The sequence below is a fragment of the Cricetulus griseus genome, chromosome 2 (assembly GCF_003668045.3).
Source record: "Cricetulus griseus strain 17A/GY chromosome 2, alternate assembly CriGri-PICRH-1.0, whole genome shotgun sequence".
Lineage (NCBI taxonomy): Eukaryota > Metazoa > Chordata > Mammalia > Rodentia > Cricetidae > Cricetulus > Cricetulus griseus.
In genome coordinates, this window is record NC_048595.1 from 225,692,869 (window position 1) to 225,711,819 (window position 18,951).

The 18,951-nt window shown below is 39.2% G+C and overlaps 1 protein-coding gene and 1 pseudogene across 2 annotated transcripts in view; both read right to left on the reverse strand.

Annotated features, from left to right (window-relative positions):
• Mib1 (mindbomb E3 ubiquitin protein ligase 1) overlaps nucleotides 1–18,951 on the reverse strand; it is a 113,633-nt gene that overhangs the window by 63,877 nt on the left and 30,805 nt on the right. For both annotated transcript variants that reach the window (XM_027404324.2, XM_027404323.2), the window contains exons 5-8: nucleotides 17,708–17,774; nucleotides 16,229–16,433; nucleotides 14,012–14,195; nucleotides 5,872–6,016 (exon numbers count right to left, since the gene is read on the reverse strand). In XM_027404324.2, the coding sequence (XP_027260125.1) occupies nucleotides 5,872–6,016; nucleotides 14,012–14,195; nucleotides 16,229–16,433; nucleotides 17,708–17,774 (601 nt within the window). The remainder of the gene's footprint in view (nucleotides 1–5,871; nucleotides 6,017–14,011; nucleotides 14,196–16,228; nucleotides 16,434–17,707; nucleotides 17,775–18,951) is intronic.
• On the reverse strand, nucleotides 10,412–10,503 carry LOC113834551 (annotated as a pseudogene).

Here is an 18,951-nt window from a genome sequence, read left to right on the forward strand (position 1 = left end):
AAAAATAAAGTAAAAATGCCTGCCGTATCACAAGCATTGGCATTCTAGAGCTCTAGGAAGGTTTAATGTAGTTCCTAGTGAGACGAACTTCTGACCAGGACCAGAGCTTGGCTCTCAGGAACCCTGAATCGGACAGCACCAGTTGAGAGCTGTACAAAGAATCCAAGTGTAGCTTATCAGTCTAAAGTTTGCTTGTGCAGTCAAAAAAAAAAAAAAAAAAAAAAAAGCTAAAAAGATACGAACTAAAAGAGGTCCAGAAGGAAAAACCTCTAATAGGTTCCAGTGTGTATTTCGGAGGTTCTTTTCCCACCAGGTCCTGCCGCCCTGCTGCCCCAAACAAACACACAGACACTATATTAATATTAAACTGTTTGCCGAAAGCTAGGGCTTCTTATTGGCTAGCTCTGTCTTAATTATTAACCCAGTCTATAAATCTATGTATTTCCACATGGTCTTGGCTTCCCGTAGAATGCCCAGACCTGTTTCTCCTTTGTTGGCTCCATGTTGTCTGTTTCTGGCAAGCTCTCTCAGCCTACCTTTCCCAGAATTCTCCTTCTCCTAGTCCACCTACCTTCCTGCCTCATTGTCCAAACAGTGTTTTATTCATCAACCAGTAAGAGAAACAAATATACAGAAGTACATCCCCTATCAAGTGTGTTTTACAATGTGCATAAGGCTAAAGAAAGAAAGAAAATGGGTATAGACAATTAGAAAAAGAAATCATTTAAAAAAGTGAAGTCTTTAAAGAGACAGTAAAGAAAGAAGCCACATACAGATGGGAAATGCACAGGGAATCTGAATACTGTATATTATTGTGTTGGTTTTAAATTTTTTGATTGATGAAATGCAAAGGACAGCTGCAAAAAAGCCCAGAATTAAAAGAGGGTCAGTGGAAATAGACCAGCCTAGATATTTTTAAAATGCCTTTTAACTTTTAAAAAAACAAAAAATGTATTTGTCAAATGAAAAATCAAAACTACTTTGTAAAAGAAAACAAGAGGCTATGGATATGGATTTGGTTTGATGAAGGGAAACCTCCTGATACTTAGTAGATGACACCTATCAACACAGATTGTAACTGGTCTTCCCAGGACTTGGTCATTATCTCAATTTGTCTTAGGTACCTCTGGGGGATGTCTTTGCTCACAGCCAGCAGGAAGCGGTATGGAGAAGACTGTGCTCGAATTCCCAAGAAAAAGGGGGGTGTGGTGGTTTTTGGTTAATTGGCAGATGATTGATATTTGTTATAATTTAGGGGAATATAGAAATATAGGGAAAAAAGCAACAGTTAAATTCAATATTTTGCCTTGGCATGAATTTTGGTATATAGATCTGAACTCAAAAGTTAATTTTGTTACACTGTATATATGTTTTTGCTCTTGTTTAAAGGACTTTTGTATATTGATACAAATTAAGGTAATTTTTGTTACAACATACTATATATGTTTCTATTCTAAAGGATTTTTGTATACTGATACCAATTTAAGGTTATTTTTGTTACAACATACTGTATGTATGTTTCTGCTGGTTTAAGGTACTGTGCCTAAAGAGTTCATTTAAAAATGTAAGGGAAAATTCTAGTTTTTGAAAGCTATTATGAACTATTTAGGATAATAAACACAAGTCAGTAGTTAGTCATCTATAACCATCAAATTTGTAGATATGTCAGGTATGTTTTCCAGCTCATATAAAGATATATTTTAGATAGGCAGATGCTCTTCAAATCTTTCAAAGACCTACAGAATATACCATTTTAAATGTTTTGCTAATTTAGGGTTTTCATGACAATGATACACATCTGCTCCTAGCAGCATCAATTTATTTCAGAGATGATGAGCATTGAAGAAACTCCTTATGGAATGAGTTTTCATTGCGGCAAGGTTAGCCACTGGGCAAAGAAACTTGTCTTGACTGTTTACAGTGTGCTAAGCACACTAGACAAGCAGAAGCCACAGGAAAGTGACCACTGAACTTTGCCAGAACAAGGAAGGACAATCCTTCAGGGCTCCTGCTTTACACAAGAAACTGCCACACATTCTGCAGAACATAGGAAAGTGACTGAAAAATTCACAATATAGGCAGGACAATCTTTAAAATTATTGCTAGATTGAAGTCTGTCAGCTCCTATGGACCTATAGAATGAAGACAGATGCACCAATGCTGCAAAGGAACCTTGGGTGACTGTCCAGGGAGTAAGATGTCGCTGTCATTTCTAAAGTTTTGGAAGTCATTTGCAATGCACATTTTGTTTATTTAAATAATATTATATCCTTCTGGTGCCATTGATGGATTTGAAGACTAGATAATTATAGTTGCAGTTTTCCTTAGATAATGAATTATTTTCTCTGAAGATGCTAAGTACAAATGGTGAAAATGTTGTAAACTAATTCCTACTTGATAATTTTTTTGTTGTATATAGTTTTACTATGTTAAAGTTAAAACCTTTCTTTTTGTTTAGACAAAAAGGGGGAAATGTGGTAGAATATTATTTTAAGGTGGGTGACTTTCGTTTATGCTGCACCTGTTTAACTCTGTGAAGCTGTGGTTCTTTGCCTATCTAAAACACCTGGTGGTCTAATAAAGACCTGGATGGCCAATAGCAAGGCATGAGCAAGAACAGATGGGACTGGTAGATAGAAAGTATAAACAGAAGTAGGAAAAAGAGCAAGCAACAAGAGAACAAGGAGAGGAGAACGTCAGGGGCCAGCCACCCAGCCAGCCATGAAATTACAAGGGAAGTAAGAAAGAACAGAAGAAAGAAAGATAAAAGCCCAGAGAGAAAAGGTAGGGTAGTTAAAGTTCAGAGAAGCTAGCAGCAAGCCAAGCTAAGGCCAGGCATTCATAATAATAATCAACCTCCGTGGGGAGACGGGGGGAGTGGGGGAAGCTGGGTGGTGGGTCCCCCCAATAAACCTCTGTGAGTATGTGTGTGTGTGTATGTTTGTATCTATGTATGTATTTGGGAGCTGAGTGGTGGGCCTCCCAAAAGCAAAAAGAATTTTTTTTTAAAAAAAAGTTCTATATGTATTGGAATAAATACACTTTAGGAGCAAATCAATTTTTGAGGTGAAAATAAACATATTAATGACAATACCATGCTTTGTTAAGTACCACTTGACTGTTTTTCCTGAACAGTATAATTAATACAGAAGATATCAAGTTCTAGCCTTTAATTCTTGGAGTCATTATTCAAAAATCAAAGAAATCAAAAATTGGGGTTAGAGAAAAATCACAAGGTATGCTAAGCCCAATTATTTGAGAATATATATTAATTACTCTTCACTTTATTTTATATGTAGCCAAATTAGCATGATACATCTAGCCTCAAAACAGAAACCAACACTGCTTGATTTTTTTAAAGATTTATTATATATATGAGAGCTATATTTGCATGTATGCCTTGATGCCAGAAGAGGACATCAGATTGCAATAGGGCATCATGAGATATCATGTGGCTGCTGGAACTTGAACTGAGCAGCTGGTGCTCTTAACCATTGAGACATCGTCTCTCCAGCCCTAACACACGTGTTTTTGGTTTTTTGAGAGAGAGTTTCTCTGTGTAATAATTCTGAATGTCCCAGCTAACAATCTAAGCAACAGAGGCTACCTTAAATGCCCTCCCCTGATAATGAGATTGATGACTGACTTATATGCCACCCGATAGCCCTCATCCAGAGGCTGGTGGAAGTAGAAGCAGACACCCACAACTAATCACCGAACTGAACTGGAATCCAGATGCAGAGAAGGACGAGTGAAGAGCAAAGGGGTCCAGACCAGGTTGGTGAAACCCACAGAAACAGCTGACCTGAACATCGGGGAGCTCTTGGTCCCCAGACTGATAGCTAGGATACACCAGCTTGGGACTGACTGATCCAAACCCCTGGAACACGGGTTTCAGTGAGGAAACCTCAGAAATCTACAGGACCTCCTGTAATAGTTCAGCACTTATCCATAGCATTGGTGTGGACTTTGGGAGCCCATTCCACATAGAGGGATACTCCTGAGCGGGGGGGGGGGGTAAGGCCCTATCCCAAAGGATACAATGGAGAGCAGAAAGGATATGTGATAGGTAGGGTTTTAGTTGGGGGGGGTGGTAGTGGTAGGGGAGGGAGAAGGAATTGGGATTGACATTTAAAACAATCTTGTTTCTAATTCAAATTTAAAAAAAGGACAAAATAATAATAATAATAATTCTGACTGTCCTGAAACTCACTTTGTAGACAAGCTGGCCTTGAACTCACTGAGATCCGCCTGCCTCTGCCTCCCGAGTGCTGGGATTAAAGGTGTGTGACACCACGACTGCCCTGATGAAATTAAAAGCATGTACCACAACACACAACCCTAAAGCCTTTTTTATTTAAGATTTATTTATTATGTATACAGTGTCCAGCCAGCATGTATGCCAGCAGGCCAGAAGGGGGCACCAGATTCCATTATAGATGGTTGTGAGCCACCATGTGGTTGCTTGGAATTGAACTCAAGACCGCTGGAAGAACAGCCAGTGCTCTTAACCTCTGAGCCATCTCCCAGACCCCAACACCGTTTGATTTAAGCTATCAGTACACTGGCAATTTGCAACAGGAACTCAAAAGAGAAAATAGAAAGCAATATAAAACCTTAAATCTTTCTTTCTTTTTGGACATAGAGTCTTAAGCTTCCCAGGCTAGCCTCAAAACTCTGATCCTCTTGCCTCCACTTATCAAATAAGACTATAGGTTTGCACCACTATATCTACCAACCTAATGTTTTCTTTTGTACATTCCACTTACTATTGTGGCTCTGTCTCCCTTACTAGATGGTAAGTAAGGGAGACATATAGTAACTTAAAAAACAATGCAGAATAAACATGACTGTGCACACAAAGCTGGGGCATATGAAGGAACAGAACAACATTAAGAACAAGTTTAGCCAAGTACTCAGCAAGTTCACATTTTACCAGTTTCTGATGTTATGGTGTGCATAGTAATTTATTAAATGCTAAGAAGAAACATATGACTGACATATAAAAATATACAGGAAGAAAGCCAGGCAGTGGTGGCACACGCCTTTAATCCCAGAACTCGGGAGGGAGAGGCAGGCAGATCTCTGTGAGTTTGAGGCCAGGCTGGTCTACAAAGCTAAACAGAGAAACCCTGGAGGGAGGGGAAGGAGGGGAGAGAGGGGAGGGAGGGAGGGAGGAAGGGAGGGGGAGAGAGGGGAGGGAGGGAGGGAGGAAGGAGGGGGAGAGAGGGAGGGAGGGAGGGAGGGAGGGAGGGAGGGAGGGAGGGAGGGAGAGACAGAGAGACAGACAGACAGACAAACACAGACAGACATCTGCTAGCAATAATGTTGGAAATAAAAAGTAAGCTAAGAAAGAAGGTTTGTTTTGGCAGAAATGCAAGTTCTGACTAAAGCTAAGAACTCAAGTGTCTAAGAATTCAAGTGTCTCAGATCTGCAAAGAAGCCTGATATGTCCAAGAAAAAACACAAAATCATCAAATTTTCCAGAGTACCTCAGCCAGAATCAAGGTTACTTGGTGAACTAAAATGGGGGAAAAGGGAAAGAAGGGTAGGAGGGGAAGGGAAGAGGAAAGGGATAAGAAAAGAAAAATTGACGAAGTATTTAATATCCAAGTGAACCAATGTTATCTGGAAGAAAACCAAGTGTACACACAAGACTATCAGTGCATGGAAACTATTTCTACTGTTGTTATTTGTTTGTTTTTCAAGTCTGGGTTTTTCTGTATAGCACTGGCTGTCCTGGAATTAACTCTGTAGGCAGGATGGCTTTGAAATAAGAGATCTACCTGAATGCTGAGATTAAAGGTTGTGTGCGACCAGGCCCAGCCAGAGAACTGGGTATTATTTTTAAGGAAAAAAGATAAAACATACCACCAGATGCATTGCTAATGGCTGATCCTGCAGATGCCACCTTGGAAACTGCTGCAGGATTATATGTCCAAGATGTGCCACAAACTTCCACCTTTAAATCACTGTCTGAATAAATCTGTTGTACTCGGCCAACTTTACCTAAAGTCTTTAAAAAAAAAAAAAAAGGATTATTAAATTCTATCACCACATCCAGTATTTTAAAGTGTTGATTTTACTTGTTCCTAATCTTAACCATTTTTAAGAAATAATCATATTCAAATGGGTTATTAGTCACAAACTGTATCTTTTAAAAACCATCTGGATAATGGGGCTGAAGAGACAGCTTAACCATTAAGAGCACCTGCTCTTGCAGGGGGATCTGAGTTCTGTTCCTAGCACCCACATGGAGGCACACAACCAACCCTAAGTGTAGTTCCAAGGGATCAAACTCCCTCTGCTGACCTCTGTAGGCACCAGCACACATGTGGCACAAATAACATGCAAGCAAGCAAAACACTCATACACATAAGATATTAATTATCCTAAAATGAAAATTTTAAGTAACAATTTCAAAAGAAGAGTGAAGAAATAACATGTGCATTAAATAGAATAAGAAGGTCGGCCAGGCACAAATAATCAGTAGCACCCTGAGTTCTCACCAGGAGGTAAACTGTGTTCTAAGACCTTGGCACACACAGGTCCTCAACCCAGAAACAAGCACTTCCATTAGCTCCATTTGAAACTCAGATACAAAAGCGAGTCACAGAATCACAACACCTGGAAATTAGTGAGACTAGAACAATAGCCAACAACTTCCTAGCAGATAAAATTAACCTTGTACACTGTTAATTGTATGACTTTCCCACCTTCTTGAACCAAGCACCACCATTTCACAGATACAGACATATACATACAGATATATATATTTAACAAATACTACATAAAAATGTTTTAATTTCTTTTTCTTCTCCCCATTGATGTTTTATTATGCCAAGCTGTGAACAAAAGTAGATAATAGGATTCTGGAATTTCATGTTCTCTCCAACAGCTAAAAATAATTACTAGCTTATGACAAATCTTCATCTATTCCCCTACCCGTTCTCCACTCCCAGATTATATCAGCATATATTTATTCAATTATATCAATAATTCTGTATCATAAGACATAAAATAACAGTATTTAAATGTCTAACTGTCATATAAATAACCTTTTAGTTTGTTTAAAATGAAGATCCAAAGTTCAGAAGCACACACTGCTCTTGCTGAGTAACGAAGTCTGTCCCAAGCTCCCCAAAACCATCTGAATAATGGAACCAGAGAGATGGCTTAACCATTAGGAGCACCTGTTCTTGCTTGCAGGTGGGTTCATAATCATCTCTAACTCTAGCTCCAAGAGAGATGATGCCTTCTTCTGGACTCTGGAGGCACTGGCACATGCACAGATCCACAGACAAACATGTGAAAAATAAATCCCAAGGGCTGGAGAGCTGCCTCAGCAGTTAAGAGTATTTGCTCTTGCAGAAGCCCAGGTTCAATTCCCAACACCACATGGTGGCTCACAACCACGCATGAGTGCATTTCCAGAAGATCTGATGCCTTATTCCAACCTCTGTGAGCATCAGGCACATACATGGTACAGACACACAAATATAAGTAAGACACTCACACACGTAACCTTAAAAAAACAAAAAGTCTTAAATTTTAAAGTCCATATCTTTTTCTGGTAACTAATACGATGAAACAGGGTTATTCAGTTTCTCACAATCTAAATGTTGCTAAGAGGCGTGGCTGCACAGGCTTGTCCTCTTTACTGTATGTGACCAATAAGAACTCAAGCTGGCTGTTCATTCGTTGAGTACAACACATGTCCCTGATGGCATCTCTGCTGTCTGGCACAAGACCCACCCTCACCTAACGTTTCTTTTTATTAAGGGGGTTATCTGAAGCCGTAATCTTCACTACACTGGTGACTGCTACTACCCTCTCACACTTACAGGTTTCTCCATGACAGAAGTCAGAAACGGGTTTTCTTTTCTTCTTCTTCTTCTTCTTCTTTTTTTTTTTTGTTTTTTTTTTTTTTTTTTTGTTTTTTTTTTTTGTTTTTGGAGACAGGGTTTCTCTGTGTAGTTTTGGAGCCTATCCTGGCACTCTCTCTGTAGACCAGGCTGGCCTCGAACTCAGAGAGATCCGCCTGCCTCTGCCTCTGCCTCCCGAGTGCTGGAATTAAAGGCGTGCACCACCAACACCCGTGAGCACTTATGTCTTTTTTTTCTGATTTTTTTTTTTATTTGAATTAGAAACAAGATTGTTTTACATGACAATCCCAGTTTCCTTCTCCCTCCCCTCCTCCCTTACCACCCTCCCTCAACTAAAACCCTACCTATAACATATCCTTTCTGCTCCCCCCTGGAGAGTGAACCTTCCATAGGGGTCATCAGACTTTATTGTATCCTTTGGGATACGTAGGGCCTAGGCTCAACCCCGTGTGTCTTGGCTCGGGAAGTATTCCTCTAGGTGGAATGGGCTCCCAAAGTCCACACCTATGCTAGGGGTGGTCTCTTAGTGTAGGTAGAATATCTATCCAGGACCTTCCGGCTTTCAGAGTTTCCATGGAAAAGTCAGGTATAATTCTGATAGATTTGCCTTTATGTTACTTGACCTTTTTCCTTTGCTGCTCTTAATTCTGTATATTTGGTGTTTTATTATTATGTGGTGAGGAGACCTTTTTTTTTTGGTTCAGTCTATTTGGTGTTCTGTAGGCTTCTTGTATTTTCATTGGCATGTCTTTCTTTAGGCTGGGAAAGTTTTCTTCTATGATTTTGTTGAATATATATTCTGCACCTTTGAGTTGGATTTCTTCACCTTCTTCTATACCTACTATTCTTAGGTTTGGTCTTTTCACGGTATCCCATATTTCCTGGATATTTTGTGTTAAGGATTTGTTGGACTTAAGATTTTCTTTGGTTGATGAGTCTATTTCTCCTAGTGTATCTTCAACTATTGAGATTCTCTCTTTCATCTCTTGTACTCTGTTGGTTATGCTTACAGCTGTAGTTCCTGATCATTTACCCAGCTTTTCTATTTCCAGCATTCCCTCAGATTGTGTTTTATTGACTCTATTTCAGTTTTTAGGTCTTGAACTGTTTCCTTGAGAGATTTGTTGATATCTTGTATTTTTTGGTTTGTTTTTTCTTCCATTTCTTAAAGGGATTTTCTCATGTCCTCTTTGAAGTCCTCTATCATTTTCATAAAGATGTTTTTAAGGTCATTCTCTTCTGCTTCATCTGCATTGTGATGTTCAGTTCTTGCTGGTGTATGGTTCCTAATCTCCGGTGGTGTCATATTTGGTTTTCTGTTGTTGAATTCTTTCTTCTGGTGGGTGTAGCAGGAGTCTCTTCCTCTCCTGGTGGGTATGGGACCAAGGTTCTCTTCTGGTAGATGCAAACAGTTCCAAAACTCTGATGTCTGTCCTCTTGTCGTGGATGGAGATGACACTGTTACCGGGTTACCGTCACCTCGGCAGTGTCCGGGTGCGCTGGATCTCACTGCAGAGTTCAGATCTGGTGAGCAGGCCCCTGGCGTCACATGTTTCTGAGCAGGGTCACTTCCCGGCACTTATTTCTTATTTTAAATGTATACATGTATGCTTGCGTGTATGTATGTACACCACACATATGCAGGCACCCATGGAGGTCAAAGAGCGCATCAGATCTCTGGAACTAGGGTTCTTGACTACCGTGAGCCAGTTGTGAGCACTCTACCAACCAAGTTTAAATCTCCAGGCACCATTTTTTGTTTAAAAATTGTTTTATTCTAACAGCTATACTTAGCAAATATCTGTATATAAATATGAAATGTGAACACTCATCCCTTTACTCCTTTTTTAAAAAGTTATATACATGAATATGTCTAGTCTGTAGTATGAGAAATTGTGAAGATAGCCGTTCAAATATTCTTATTACAATCCTCTCCACCTCCTTCTCCATACCTTCACACACACTTTTTTTTTGGGGGGGGGGGAGGAAACTGGGTTTTGTTTGTTTGTTTGCTTGTTTTTCAGACAGGGTTTCTCTGTGTAGCCCTGGTTGTCCTGGATCTTGATCTGTAGACCAGGCTGGTCTTGAACTCACAGAGATCCACCTGTCTGCCTCCCAAGTATTGTGAACATACACATACTTTTTTAAAGCAGACTGGATATGATATTTATTAGTGAACATTACTTGTGGTGTGTGGAACTCTGGCAAAGTGGAAGCCCTCAGGAGTGCAAGACCTTACCAGTTAGAGGACAAGAACTGGGAAAATATTTGATCTCATGGATACCAGCAATGAGCCACTTCTCAGCCACCATTATTAATTAATCAAATTCATTAAACTTGGTGAAGCCCCACTTCTTTAAGGTATGGATGTTCGAGTGGCCAGGAAACTTGAACCTGGCTCTACACAGGTAAACATGATGACCTAGCTAATTGGAATGTTGGCTACTTATTTATAGCTTAGAACTTTCCAATGGTACCCTGGATCCCTGTCTAGAACCTAGATGGGGAACAGCATTGAGATCAAAATCTGAAGGTTCCTTGAGGCAACTCATACAAGTAGGCTGAATGCACTACTACAGAGGTTGCTATGTGCAGCCGTTGCACAACAGGTTTGCACTAACTTTAAATAATAGTATTTCATCTAGTTAATATATCTATAAAGCAAACAATTTATTAAACTTCTCGTGTTTCCTCATTTCCATTTCTGACAGTTGCAGTTATGCTGTTAGAAAGTATAATCATTATACATGCTCCTCTTCCAATGTAATTAACCAAGCAAACAAATACATGTTGCATGTCAGCTGGCACCTCTCTAGTCACCTGGATTGTCTCAATTCTTTAGTAGACTGCTCAGAACAGGCTTACGGGAGCAGGGCCTTTAAATTCTTACAAACTCAGAACAATTTACAATCTTTATACTTAAATATCAGTTTGCTTAAATATATACTTTCTTTCTTTAGTTGTAATAATTATCACTGTTTTCTGGCATGAAACATTGAGATACTTTTCCATACAACAAAATGATCTTCTTCCCATTACGAGCAATAATTTGACCTTTTCTTCTTAAAGAACCAAAGAATTTGTCCTATCCATAAAGACTCACTTATTCTATCAGAGTAGCTTTCCCCGGGTATGCCATGGGTCCTCCCTTTGAAATTTGGTTTCAAATCTGTTTTCAATTTCAAGAACATTTAGCTGGAATTACAAGTGTTAGCTTATTAGTAGACAGCTGTCTGGCATTCACAAAATCTTAGTTCAAATATTAGCAATACCAAAAAGAATTCTATTTGTCTCAGCCCTTTACTTTTATTGGGCTTACATACACATATTATCAGATATTTTATTGGTATCATTTTCTATGGAATATAATTTCTTCTTCTCATATTTAAATTTTTCTATTGCTTCTAAGATATTATCTGTGGTAATTATATGTGTCCCAACTTAATCATCACTTTTTAAAAAACTTACTTGTGCATGTGTATGTAGTATGTATGTATGTGTGTCTCTGTGTGGCACATAAATTCATGTGCGTGTGTGTGTGTGTGTGTGTGTGTGTGTGTGTGTGTGTGTGTGTGTGTTGTGCGCGTGTATGTATGTGTGCGCGTGCACCACTGATGTCTTCCACTATCACTCTCCACTTAATTTCTTTTTTTTTAATTTATTTATTGTTATTTTATGTACATTGATGTTTTGCCTGCAGGTATGTCTCTATGAGAGCATGAGACCCCCTGGAAGAAGAGTTACAGACAGCTGTGAGCTGCCATGTAGGTGCTGGGAATTGAACTGGGTCCTCTGGAAAAACAGCCAGTGCTCTTAACTGCTAAGCCACCTCTCCAGCCCCCTCCACTTAATTTCTTTGTAACATTTTTTATTATTTATTGTGTGTATGTATAAATACAAGTGTGCACCCATGACATCGTACAAATGTGATGGTCAGAGCATAACTTGAAGGAACAGTTCTTTCCTCTTACCATGTGGGCACTGAAGATCAAACTCAGATCATCAGCCTTGATGGCAGGTGCCCTTACCTGCTGAGCCACCTCTCCCTGGCCTCTTCCTTACCTGCTGAGACAGGTCAGGGTCTCCCTGCCCCCACCCCCACTCACTCACTGGACTGGCAGACCAGCAAGCTGGACTGATCTGCGCAACACCCCACCCCACCCCACCCCCCACCCCCCCCCACCCCCGCTATCATTGCCAGATTACAGACACAGGACTCTAACATGACTTCTGGCCACAGGAAATCAGTCCTTCATGTCTGATTAGTAGGTTCTTTACAACTGAGCCACTCCCTGAGCCAATCATTATTTTTTAAATGACACTTTTCTTCTTTTTAATTCTTTCCTAAGTTCTAAAATTTCTGCTATTTCATTGTTGTGTACCTTGACATGCCCTTAATTTTTTTTTAGCTTATTTTGAATTACTTGACTTTAGCTTTTTTTTTTTAAGATTTATTTATTTATTATGTATACAGTGTTCTGCCTGTATATACACCTGCTCGCCAGAAAAGGGCACCAGACCTCTTTATAGATGGTTGTAAGCCACCATGTGGGTGCTGGGAATTGAACTCAGGTCCTCTTGGAAGAGCTGTTAGTGCTCTTAACCTCTGAATCATCTCTCCAGCCCAACTTTAGCTTTGTCAGTTTTCTGTGCATAACCTTTCTTTGTGTGTAGTGATGTTCTGTTCTTTAATCCATCCTCAGTATTAGCTACATGTGGAGATAAGACCATTATCACTGCCACCTTTTTTCTGGACCTGTTCATTCCTTTGCTCATGTTGTCTCCATTCCACTCAATTTAATTTCTATTCTCAGCACCTTTTCCCTTAATAAAGACTACATTGGAAGGGAGCTGATTGGCTGTGGCCACCATCATATCCAGCCAAACTCAAGTAAGTAAGAGTACTCTAAGATTCAGCTTCAGTTACAGCACCAATCTCCACACTAGCCAATGAGAATGTGATAGTTAATACAGCAAATAGGTCCTGCTCTCAAGTCTACCATATACCCTATCGATTCACTCAGCTGACATGCAGACTGGTGTGGGCCCAGAAGCTAATGGTGACTTAACTACTTATTCATATTTTAAGGTAATGTACAAAGAGATTATATTTTTCTTGTTTTGTTTACGATTGTATCTTAAATCTAATAGGTTTATTTTATGTTCTAAAATATCTACTAAAGGAGCAGTCAGAAGAATGGACAGGAAAACAGTAAAGACAAGATGGGGAGCTCAAACAGGATGGGATGAGGCTAGTTAGGGCAGGAACTGAGGGCGAAGAGGAAAAAATGGAAGCACTGTCCTAAGAAAGGAGGGCTGAACAACACACAGTAAGATGATGGGATTCTAAGAGGAGGAATGAGGAGCACACAGGATGGGAACTGTAAACAACAAGAGAGGGGAAGAGTGAACTGAACACAGGACTAAACAGGATGACAAAACAAGGTGGAAGGGAGTGGGCCACAGAACCAAAAAGAGGGTAAAACAGGAGGGGACAAAGAGAAGCTAGTGAAAGAAAAGAAAAATGAATAAACTTGTTTATTATTGTTGAACAGTTGATGAAATGTGTACTAAGTGAAAAATTTTACTAAAAGTAAAATTTAGCTGTATCACTGACAGCAAAACTGCTCTCAGAGGACATGCATGTGTAGTGCCCCCACATCCCTACACCATTTTAAGCTCCCTAGAGCAGGAAAGCTGTGGTGCTGTTGCACTACTGAGATGGAAGAGCATGCTGCTTTCTCATTTGGGAACTAAATACCAGCAAAAACCTCTCCCTCCTAATACTACATTACATACATTATTAACAGTGTTACCAGAAATACTAGACCCTTCTGGATCTTCCTAGGCTAATCCAACTGGAACAAATTAGGCATGAGTATGTCTTGTCGCCTAGTACACCTAGAATACTACACACACACACACACACACACACACACACACACACACACACACACACACACACGTGTGTGTATGTGTTTATACAAAGCAATCCTTTGCAATTACATTCTGAGTGGTTTTTTAACATTCAATTCCAATTTTTTTCTAAAAGTAATTTACTTTAATTAATTAATTCTATAAGCAAAATATACTATGTCTTCCCAAACTATTTTAAATATACTTACTGGAAGCATTGCTTCAGCCCATTCACCATGTCCTCTTTGGAGAAGTTTAATTCTTTCCAGATCATAACAAACTTGCACAAGATCACCCACTTGAAACTGCGAGGTGCCTCCTTCTGCACCCTGGGCAGCATCCCCACTTCGGACAATGTTTGCCTTAGTGAGAACAGCAGGATTGAAGGTCCACCTACAAGAGCAAAACCAGGCTCAGAACGAGTGAATTCACTTAATACATCTTTAAACACTGCAGGGAGAAAAACCTTGCACCACTTCAAAATACTAAAGCAATCCTCTGCAATTACATTCTGAATGATTTTTGTTTATGTAACTTTCAGTTCTTACTAGTACACACGATACATAAAGAACATCCTTGTGTATACATCGTTGTGCACATAGAGTTGGTTTCTGCAGAGCTGCTTAAGGAAAAGCTTTCTTTCCTGATCACATATATTTAGTTACCCTTCTATCCTAGACAAACTGCCTACCAAATGTACCATCCCCTATAAAGAGTTCTCAACTCATGGGACTCAACCCTTTTGGGATAACAACTCTTTCACAGGCGTCCCCTATCAGATATCCTGTATATCAGACATTTACATTGCAATTCATAACAGCAGCAAAACTACAGTTATGAAGTAACAATAAAATAATTATATATTTATAGGGGTCACTACAACATGAGGAACTGTGTCAGGGAGTCACAGCCTTAAGAAAGGTGAGAACCACTGCTCTAGAGCACTACCAATCTCATAGATAAAGACTGTCGAGTTTTAATAATAGACATAATTATTATGTCTATTAAATGCTTTCCGTAATTGTAATAGCTGTATCGAAATAAACCTGATCTGGGGCTATAGCTCAGTGATGGTGAGACTGCCTGGCATTGCCTAAATCCTGGGTTCAATTTCCCAGAACCACGCACAAATAAAATCAATTTTGGTTTTTTTTTTTGTTGTTGTTGTTGTTGTTTGACAGAATTTCATATTGTCCAGGCTAGCTTCAAACACATTCAGAGCAACCTTATTCATTTGTTCTCCTGCCTCTTCATCCCAATGCTTAGATTATAGACATGTGCCTCACATGGGATTTACGCAATGCTAAGAAATAAACACAAGGCTTCATTCGTGCCAGCAAAACACTCTACTCCAAAACTGTGGCTCCTCTATTTGACATGAGCATTTTCCCATGCTGCTATCATGTTCCTGACATTTCCCTGACTACTCAATGTCTTATCAAACAAAGTACCACAATGTACAAAACACACACTGATCTCCAGGGCAAAAAAAAAACATGACTTGTCAAATAAATTCCTAAATTATTGATATCTCATACACTCTTCAGAATTCAAGTACTTATCTGAAATTAGAACAAGTGAAAGATCAGACTGAAAGAGAGAGAGAGAGAGAGAGAGAGAGAGAGAGAGAGAGAGAGAGAGAGAGACCTGTTCCAAAAACTAAGCAAGGGACCACAGTGATTAAGTCAGTGTTTCTCAACTTGTGGGTTGTAACCCTTTGGGGAATCACATATCAGATATTTACATTATGATTCATGACAGCAGCAATATTACAGTTATAAAGTAGCAACGAAATAATTTTATGTTTGAGGGTCCCCACAACTACTAAAGGGTAGTGGCATTAGGAAGGTTGAGAACCACTGGATTAAGCACACTTACTGCTCTTGCAGAAGACCTGGGTTTGAGTCCCAGGACCTACAAGGCAGCTCACAACCACCTTTAAATCCATTCCAGTGGATGCAAAGCTCTCCTCTAGCCTCCAACAGTTCCTGCATACACATGGCACACATAAATTCATGCAGGTACACATACACATAAATAATAAAACATTACAAGCATGCACAAGCATGTTCTTCGAAAGCAAACCCAGAGGGAAAGGAACTCTGAATAGTAAGAATCATCTACAGGGATAGGCAAGATGGAACAGCAAGTAAAGGCATTTTTTACCACCAAGCCTGACAACCTGAGTTCAAACCCTGGAACCAACCTCTTCAAGTTTCCTTGGACTACAACGTATAAAGAGCATGTGCTTGTGCATGCACGTGTACACACACACATCAATGCCTCACCAACACATTCTGAATTTGTATCTACTGCCCAAGGACCGGCTTTAATAAACCTGGAATTACAGCATATTACTTGCTTTCTTTAAGGCTCTTGTCTCTGTATGTTAACTTTGTCATCAAAACCCAGGAAATGGTACCAACCTATTGCCACTTGGATACTGTACTACAATGTCATGATCTTCATCAATGCCACAGACAGTTCCAGTTGTAGTTAAAGTCTCAAACATCCCATCAGTCCATCCTCCATGGCCATGCTGCAAAGACTGTACAATTTCTAGGTCAAGGTCTATATTTACCAGGTCACCAATCTGCAATCCACCAGGATTCCTGTTGCCATTCTGCTCACCTGTAATTCCAAACATAATTAGTGAAAAGGGAAAAACGAATGAAAAAAGACAGTCACTGCAGTGTGCAACTACATTCATCTGTGTGATCACTACCTTGCTATTGTGACTGATTAGAAGTCTTTGTTAATTTTCCATTTCTTCTTTATCTTCTCTATTCAGTTGAGGTGTTTCTGTGTAAGAGTCTGCTCTTTACATTTAGTTTACCTCATTTACTGACCAAAAACTATTCATGGTATTCCCTCATAACCTTTTATGAAATAGTTTTTTCTAAGTGACACACAATAATTGTATATATTCATACATATACTATGATATCTTAACATATGCATACAATGTTTCCCATCCGCCCGCCATCCATCTTCCTCTGTGAAGCGGTACCACAGCCCTGCCACACAAGGCCCCAACCCGCAATCTCCAATAACTACCAACACTAAGTCAGAGTACAGCTTCTGTACCCCAAAAACCCTTGGGGATCTGCTTGGATGATTGCTGACTAACACTGCACCAGAGCCACAAAGTAATCAAACACAAACTGCAAGGGAGAAATGCCACCTCTTACTCAGAAGTGCTTAGTATTATTTCTAAAAACAAAATCTACATTTTGATCTAACACAATTAAAAATAAGACTCTGGAATAAAGATTTAAAGTCATAAGACACTACACTGTGGGATCTAATTGGTCATGCTAAGCCTATCCTTTTCTGATAAAGTAAGAAGGTAAGTGCTCACCAAGAGTATATGGATTCTCCTACTTTAAAAAGAAGTAAAAGTATGTTGGAAGAAAATAGCACTGTTTGAAAAGAAGAGGAGGACACTGCACAAGGAAAGCATCTGGGGCTCGGGGACATTGTCACAAGAAAATGGCAATAATGAATTTGTAAATGAAAGCAGCTTTGGCTTTTGTACTCTTTCAAAATGAATTGGTTTTGAAAATGTTCCTTTACTAAGAAATTAAGCTTTAAGTAACTGTGAGGTATTTATAAGCACGGAATTGTCAAATTGTTTCCTCAGTAGTGTGGGAGGTACAACACTGATATAATCTAATATAAAACTTTTCAATGGTTTAAGTTCAGTACATCAATTCCCAAGACATAACTCCTGTGAGTCTAAATAAACCATAGAAAGGGAATAAATGTTCCAGAACTAAAATGAAACCGAGTACTTCTCTACATATCTTTAATGATAATCAATTTTTCCTGTCCAGTTTAGACATTACCCTGATCGTATGAATCTGACTCATTAGTTGGCAATTTTCTTTAATCTGCTGACTCACCTAGCACAGGGCAATGATCTCTGTAGAAAGAACCTCCTTTGGCATCCTGGACACACTTCAGATCAGACTAAGAAAAGAAACCAGAAAAATAACCCATGAAAACTTGAAATATGGTGCAGTACCTGAAAAAGGCAACTTCTCTCAGCACACAGCAGAGTTAGTCCCAGTAGGGAGCCACATTTCACTGCTTCCAGAACCATTTTAGACTAGAACATTGATCTTCAGACAGACCTGATTTACCTTCAGCTATCTAATGTTAATGTTCAAAGTTAACACTGAACTTCAACATTAAGTATTTTCAAATGCACATGGAAAGCAATAAACTCTAAGAAATACCCAGTATTTGAAAAGCACACAACACATTGAAATCTTAAAATAATTTTACTCAAAACAAAAACCTCATCGAATTTGATACTTTCAAAACATTTATTAAAGATACAAGGCAAATGCATGTAAGAAGGGAAATTAGGTAAAACCAAGCAGCCTGCAGAAGCAGAGAATGGAACCAAATCCAGTCTTTGATCTTTTGCAGTTAACTTCTCTATCTAATTAATTAAGTTCCTTCCCACTTTTTACAAGAAAATATATTCATCCTTAATTAAGTAACTGAATGAGAAGACACCCGTGGTTACAAGTTACAAGAAATAATTAATCTTGGGTGTTACTTACAAAAAAATTTAAAGTGAGTTAAAGAAAAAAAAAAAACAAAGAAAAAGAATAGATCCACTAAAAAATGTCTAAGAGTTGCTGGTGCATACAGTAGGTGACTGGCATAGCCACACAGAACCCAACTCTGTAACAACCCATCTTGCACTATCCATATGTTACTCATCGCAAGACATAGACAAAGGCTTTGGTTATTTCAATGTAATAGTTTGATCCAGTAATTCTACATCCAAAGCTCCATCCTAAGGAAATATGTACATAATACGCAAAAGCATATGCAAGCAAACTGGCTGCCACCCCACTTACAAACTGCTGTCACCCCGCTTACCGACATGGAGAGGGAGGGAACACTCTTAAAGACAGCTCATTAAACTATGGCAGTGACCTCAAGAGCCATCAACTTACATATGGTCTTTATTCAACTACCTGAACACACACAGCACATACATCTTCATATGAAACAAATAGTTAGAATCCTAAAAAACAATTTACAATTCAAAAGCATGTATAGACAACTGAGTCATGAATATGCAGTAGGAAAGAAAATTAGCTCTCTTAGCCAATAATAAAATGTGGCA